Consider the following 7,471-nt stretch of genomic DNA (forward strand, 5'->3'; position numbering starts at 1 on the left):
GGAGGGGTTTTCTCATCACCCGTAGCCGGCCTTCATCCTGAGCCGCTCTCTGTGCTCAGACCCGGAAAGGGAGGCTCCTCAACCCTCAGCTGGGTATGGGTCTACCAGGGCAGGACACCCCCAAGCTATTCAAAGAAAAACCACCAGAGGAAACGATTTCAACTCTGGCTTTACAGCATGTGATTTTAAAATAACTCAGCCTTTGTCTGCTGTGGACGACTTTCCCTAGAGGGACTGCTGTCCTTACAGCAGCCGCTCCATCCTCCGGGCAAACAGGTTCTTATTTTTCCAGGACCTGGCGCTTCCAAGTACCACTCCTGATGGCACCTGGCGCACAATCACCCATGTGGTCAGGGCGACTCCTGCATCTGCTCTCTGGGACACCCAAGAGGCTGCGCCCAGGTGACCGAGCTGCCGGAGCAGGTGCTAGAGCACCCAGCAGCCACCGCTCCTCTTCTTTCATTAGATGTCAGCCCAGGAAGCTGTGAACCCAAGTTCACACGGCACCCCAGAGCCACAGGAGGGTGCAGGGGTCCCTGAGTTATTTCTTCAAGGCAAAGTATATTTCTCCAGACACTTGATTCATTTCTTGATCAGAGAGCTAGACAGAGGAATAAGGACGGGTGTGCCAAACAGGAAAGGGGGTGGGGGCCAGTCACGGTCGATAGTATGAGAATTCACAGGAACCTCACCTTGTCATTCCAAGACATGCTTTGGGCAGACCTAGAAATGCCCCATGTGCGACCGCCTGACCTTGTTTCCTTTCCGCCACACGGAGAGCCCTGATGACACGTGCTCCCCAGCATGACGCGGGGGATGCAACAGCAGAAAACGAATGTTTAACAAAACGGCTCTGAACATGTCTCCTGGCTCACCGATGCCACGCTTTTATAAACTAAAAAGTGTACCCCTCTGCTCTATTAACATTACATTTCCTCTTGAAACCTAATGTCTCCTGACATTCTCGAGAGTTTGGCCACAGAGCATTACAGGAGGTCAAAAGCATCCACGTGTGTGACAGGGTCCGAATTCAGGCCCCAGGTTGCTGTCCACATGGAAGGTCTACATCAGTTCTCAACAGGGGTGATTTTGCCTCCAGGGGACACCTGGCAGCGACTGGATTCATTTTCACTTGTCACAGCTAAAGTTTGTGTGTGTGTGTGTGTGTGTGTGTGTGTGTGTGTGTGAATAAGTGTTTGTGTGAGCGGGTATGTGTGAATAAGTGAGTGTGTGTGGAGAAATATCTAAGTGTGTGTGTGCGAGAGTGTATGTGCGAGTGTAAGAATGAGTGTGTGTGTATGGATGGATGAGTGTGTGTGGATAAGTGTATGAGTTTGTGAATGTGTGTGTGAGTATGTGTGTTTGTGATTGTGAGAGGGTGTGAGTGTGTGTGTGTGTGTGTTAATGTGTGTGTGTGAGTGTGTGTGTGTGTGTTAATGTGTGTGTGAGTGTTAATGTGTGTGTGTGTAAGTGTGTGTGTATGTGTTAATGTGTGTGAGTGTGTGTGTGTGTGAGTGTGTGTGTGAGTGTGTGTGTGTGTTAATGTGTGTGAATGTGTGTGTGTGTGTGTGAGTGTGCGTGTGCTGTTAAATTTCCTACAATGCACAGGACAGTTCCCCACAATGAAGACTTACCTACAACAGCAGCATGGCCAAGGTGGAAAAGTCCTGCTCTAGACTGAGATTACACAATTCCCAGAATGCTCCAGGCTACCTCTGTGCCCTTTCCTTCTGAGGATTTATTTTCCTCAAGATTCACCTGGCATTTCCATCCTGGTCACCTGCGATGACACAGGACAGTGGAGAACGTTCTCCTTTGTCCGTTTGCTCATGAGGAGCCCTGCATCAGGCCCACCCCTGAGAGCTCTAGTTTATATCATGATCTTTGGAAGGATCAACAGCAGAGGGCATTTCATCTGCATCTGGTATTTGAAGAAGAGCTTTCATGTTTTCCCTTTTTTGTCAGGAATATCATTGTGTTTTCAATTCAAAGAAGGAGATTATTTTGAAGTATGTTTCCATGATCAAAAAAAGACATGTCAACGAAGAGTTTGTGGATAGACCCCAGGGTCCCCTTTGGTCCTAGTGCCTCTCCTTCCCCCACAACCTAACAGTGACAGCGCTGAAACCAGGAGTCCTAGCTATGGGCTGCGAATCGGACTGGGGCACCTCGGCTTCCTGAGTCATTGATGAACACGGATCCTAATGAACCAAGGTGTGGGCCCAATATTTGCAGACCTTCTGGGAAAACATACAGTATTTCTAACATGGTATTTGGCAGAGGGTTGATTGTAAGTGGTAGGGTTCAAGCACCCCACTCCAATAACGATCGGTCCACACCTCCTGATAGTTCTCCCCAGATGAAGTGGCTGCATACTGTACCTCATCACTCTAAGAAGGCATTTCAGAAGACAGGGATCGAACTAAATGATAAAAGCTGACACACATGACGACGGTCACCGCTGCTCTCGTGAGCAGAACATTTGCGCCAGTCACCGCACCTTTTATGTACCTTACCTCCACTTTTCACAAAAGCTCAATCAACTAGACCCGTGGTCGGCAAACTGCGGCTCGCGAGCCACATGTGGCTCTTTGGCCCCTTGAGTGTGGCTCTTCCTAAGCCTTAGGAGTACCCTAATTAAGTTAATACCAATGTACCTACCTATATAGTTTAAGTTTAAACAATTTGGCTCTCAAAAGAAATTTCAATCGTTGTACTGTTGATATTTGGCTCTGTTGACTAATGAGTTTGCCGACCACTGAAATAGAGGCTCTGTCATTCTACACAAAGGGAAACAGGCTCCGAGAGGCTGTCCCTGTGAATGGCCACAGAGCAGAAAGCCTGAGGCACAACGGTGCCTTCCCACTGGGGCTCTGCCCCCTTCTCCCTGGTTTTGTGCCACTTTGAACAGTGGTTTGTTTTGCTGCTTGTCTGTCCCCGGGAAGAAGGTGAAGACAGTGGCATTGTGCGCTCTTAGTACCAGGGGCTCGGGGTCACATAAAAGAGTGTTTTCCCGAGCTTCCGCAGCCTCCTGGGTGGTCAGAGGTTAAGACTGAATTCCATGCCAGCCAGTAGCCCTGGGTTATCACTCAAAGTAGGTTTTGGAGGAGGGGGGCCGGCACAGAGAGCTATGAATGGGAGAACTTTAACCCCAACACTAACATTTCAAGGCAGGGGGGCGCTCTTCCTCCTTTGCCACTTGTCCTTCATTTTAAACCTGCTCTGTGTGTCACAGAAATTCTCCCCGCATCGCATGGAGGACGCGGGGTTCAGGAAAGATCTCTAGCACAATCTCCCATTGTCCTGCTTTCTGTCCTCCCCTGCAGCGAAGGCCTCGGCTCCGAGGCCTTCCTGACAATGGATCTGGCTGAATCTTTGTTCCTGGTTACCTGTGGACAAAACACGGCCTTTCTTCCTGCTCATTTTTGAACTACAGGGAGCTACAGGAACGGAGCCACAGCTGCCTCTGCCCGTGAGTGCAGCAGAGCGCTCAGCAGTGGGTTTTGAAGTCCTGGTCATTTCAGGGGATGGTTTTTGTAATATTGCAACACCATTTACAGCCGACCTTGCGGCCTTGCAGGCATTGATAAAAGTGGATTCAGTGTGCTCAGACAGAGGAAAATGACAAAAGGAAATGTAAGGACAACTTGCTTTAGAGCAGTGGTTCTCAACCTGTGGGTCGCGACCCCTTTGGGGGTCGAACGACCCTTTCACAGGGGTTGCCTAAGACCATCGGAAAACACATATATAATTACATATTGTTTTTGTGATTAATCACTATGCTTTAATTATGTTCAATTTGTGACAATGAAATTGGGGGTCACCACAACATGAGGAACTGTATTAAAGGGTGGCGGCATTAGGAAGGTTGAGAACCACTGCTTTAGAGGCACACTAAAGAGAGAACTGTGGGGCCGGGTGCTGAAAAAGGCTAAGTCGTGCTCACTAGGAGAGGGGTCTGAGAGTACATTTCTCAGTCGTGACAACGCGAGATGAAAAGATAAAAAGGCTCTCTGCCCCACACCCTTAACTAACATCATTTTTCCCTTTAGGCCAGATAAGGGTGGACATAAGTAAACCACTGCCTTATAGAGTCTCCACACATCACTGAGCACAAGCCTTGTATCCGGGGAGTTGGGGGATGTGGACAAGGGGCAGGAGATGAGAGGGATCCTGAATTCTCCAAATACCACCTGTCAGCTGGTGTTTCTTAAACTGCAGTCCTTGGACCAACTTCATCCAATCCCCCAGGGGGCTGGTTAAAAATGCATATTCCTGGGCCCTCACCCCAGGCCTGAAAACCCAGCATTTCTAGGGTTGGTCTGCATTCAGCCGACTCCCTGGTGATGCAGACACTCACTGGAGTGGGACCACGGCTGCTGGGGGTGGAACAGCATGGGGCAAAAACAGGTGCACAGTGGTGAGTGCGCCAAACAGGGTTTACTCTTGTATGAGCATTTATTCATCCCTGTACCATTTTCCAAATGAACAACTGTACACCTGCCTTTGCCCCACCCTGTACGAGGCTCCTCTTTCAGAGCGAGCTAAGTCCCCCAATGAAGAAGTTTACTCCCCTCCCCCCCCGCCCCTCCCTGGAGTCAGGAGGGAGAGCCTTCGGAGAGGTTACCTGGTCTGATGGGGCTCTGCATACAGGTCGGGGACGGGATGCCAGGGTGAAGGGGTGCAGAGGCCCGGTTGCTGAGGTCCACCACGGAGGGGGCAGCGGAGGAGGCGGGCGGCAACCCCGGGGGGTGCGGGCTTTGGTCGTGCTGAGGGCTGGGGGGGATGCCGTTTTCGGACAGAAACTCCTCCAGGTCCATGTACTCCAACTGGAAAGTGTCTCCGTCATAGGGAAGGGTTTTGTCCCATAAGGTGGGTCCCAGGAAGGCGGACTGGGGGATGGTCGGGCTGTGACTCTCATCGTCCAGCTTCTTGTCCTTGTCTTTGTCTTTATGAAACGCTGCGGGGAAAGGGGAGAGTCGGACTTTAACAAAGGAAGCGTGCGGCTTTGTCACCACCCCTCCCGGCCTCTGCTACAAAGCCACCGGTCACAAACACCAGGGTTGTCTGGCCGCCGGCTTTTGTGGATCTAGAGTTAAAAGTTCAGGCAGGACATGGATCTTGGCCTGTTTTTCAATATCTTCCTATTTACTTTGGAAAGAAAGCGCTGGTCCTTGGGTCAGGGAGACAGACTGCTCTGGGACGTAAACAAGGGGGCACAGTCTTTGGGGCATTATTTGAGGAGGCAAATCATTTAAATCTACAGTGGGGAAGTAACACCTGCAGTTATATAAAGCTGCTGGGATTTTTAGGGAAAAGGGCAATAACCAGGTATGATTTAGCATCCAGGAAAGTCATTACCGTAACAACATGAAGTCGTTCGGACGTGGAAAGCCAGCCGGGGAGTTGGTGACTCTAATTTTGCTAAAGCAGGGACTCCCCACCCTTCTTTGAAACCGTGTATTGAGCACCTACTACATTCCTGGTTCTTTCCATATATTAACTCCTAAACTCTCAGAACCAACTTGCAAATCGTGATTATCCCCATTTATAATGAAGGCACGGAGGCTCTAAGCCGGAAGGAACTTGACCAACGCCTCATATTGGCACAGAAGACCGCCTAAGCTCAGGTTTTGCTTCTAAATCCACTGGGCTACACTGGATTTTACAAAACGAGTTTTCTTTTCTCTCTCTCTCTTTTTTTTTAAATACAAAGTGTTTTCAGCCTCTTCCCCTAAACACGTAAGTATGACCTGATTCACAAAAATTACACACGTACACAAGCTGTTAAAGCACAGCTAATGGAAAAGGTGGTCACTTGGCATCCCTATGATGGAGGTGTGCAGCAATTTTTACCTGGAAGTACTGCCTCCCCCCAGGAGAGCTGTAACCAGCGCTCAGAATTTTGCCAAGTCTAGTACTCAGGCGCCGGTGGAATCTGGGATTAAGGAATTTGGCTTCTGAGTTTCTTCCTCGGAGAAACACAGCCTCCACCGCCATCCATTCTAATCCTCTACAGTCTCATCTCCTGAGAATCTGACTTAAAACACCCACGGATGCAAAAAAGACTGCAGGCAGCACCTCCCTGCCAAGAGCTACTCCTTAAAGGCGAGTTCCGTGGAAAGCTGTGCTCTGCAGACCAAGAAGGAACCCCTCAACTTGTGCAATGCAACAGGTTGGCCCCTGCCAGGAAAGAAGATGCAAGAAGATGCGAGCACGCCCAAGCTCTTCTTCCCAGCCAAAGGATCTGGACCTTCCACTCGGAGCCACACAGGGTCTGCATTTGCTACTGGGATCAGCCCAAATGCAAATCCCTGGCGGCACCAGCGGGGTTCAGCGCCTCCTTGAGCGACCCCTGACCCCTCCGTCAGGTCGCTGCAGCCGAGGCCGCAGGGAAAGGTTTGGGACTTACCGGGAAAGGGAAAGGGCTCAGGCCAGAGGAGGCTCCTCGCGGCTACACGTGAGCCTGCTCCTCGCTCCCCTCCCACCGAGAAAGTGCAGCGGGCCAGTGTCGGTGCTGGAGGCGTGCACCGCTTCCCGCTGAGAGACAGCACCCCTCACCCCATCCAGGGTCTCCGCGCACACCTCGTGAGCTCCAAATCCGAGCTAAGAACAGAAACAATACATGATCCCAATACTCGGCCTAGGCAGTGAGGCCCCCCATTCGGGCCCCCACCCCTTCGGAAGCAAGCCCCCTGATTTCTCCTCCCCCAGCCAGAGCTCTGCCCTGGAGCGGGCGGTTTTTCCCTGCGGGAGCCTAAGCCTAAGACAGGGAAACACTGACCTGTCAAGTTACATCTCCTACCCGCGCAGCCGGAGCGGGACCCAGGGAGGCCGGGCCGGGTCCCCAGCACTACTTTAAACATTGCACGGTGAGGGGGTCACCATTTTTCGAGGAGAAGTGGGGTGATGGGTGAGCTCCTCTATGTCATTAAAGCAGGGCCAGGGTCCCTGGGAACGGAGGGAGATGGATGCTCCAGCCAGCTAGCTGCGGGGAGGGGGGTGGCCTGTGAAGGAGGGGGACCCCAGGAGCATCGTTCCCACCCAGAGCGGGGCAGCCAGGAGGGCAGCGCTCACCGTCTTCAGGATGAAGGGGGAGCTTCAGCGGGTTCTCCAGCAAGGACCTGAGCACGCCGTAGGGAGGCGGGATAAAGGTGGGGTTCAGGGGGAGCGGTCGGGACATTTTCTCCATTGCGATGCAAATATTTTTCTTAAAAAGAAAAAATACAACAACCGCCCCCCAAAATGCTGCTGAGCTTTTTCCTCCGTCCTTTGCCAAAAGTACTCGCTTGGAGACAAGGGAAGAACAAAAATGTACTTATATCTTTATAAGTGCATCTGCATAAAAAAATAAAAGCCAAAAACTTTCAGGTTTCCAGTGCAGCCTGTCCCTGGAGAGCGCGCCAAGTGCCCCCCGGCTCCTGGGCGGCGACCTGCAGGATGCTCTCACCTGTCTTGAACCCACCGCCTT

General features: G+C 51.4%; 1 protein-coding gene across 3 annotated transcripts in view; it reads right to left on the reverse strand.

Annotated features, from left to right (window-relative positions):
* Positions 1 to 7,465, reverse strand: part of HLF (hepatic leukemia factor) — a 46,504-nt gene extending 39,039 nt beyond the window's left edge. For all 3 annotated transcript variants that reach the window (XM_006753164.2, XM_006753163.2, XM_015560792.1), the window contains exons 1-2: positions 7,078 to 7,465; positions 4,628 to 4,960 (exon numbers count right to left, since the gene is read on the reverse strand). In XM_006753164.2, coding sequence (XP_006753227.1) covers positions 4,628 to 4,960; positions 7,078 to 7,192 — 448 coding nt within the window. In that variant the 5' untranslated portion in view covers positions 7,193 to 7,465. The remainder of the gene's footprint in view (positions 1 to 4,627; positions 4,961 to 7,077) is intronic.
* Positions 7,466 to 7,471: the final 6 nt, after the last annotated feature.

The sequence above is a fragment of the Myotis davidii genome, unplaced genomic scaffold, assembly GCF_000327345.1.
Source record: "Myotis davidii unplaced genomic scaffold, ASM32734v1 scaffold771, whole genome shotgun sequence".
NCBI classification, from domain to species: Eukaryota; Metazoa; Chordata; class Mammalia; order Chiroptera; family Vespertilionidae; genus Myotis; species Myotis davidii.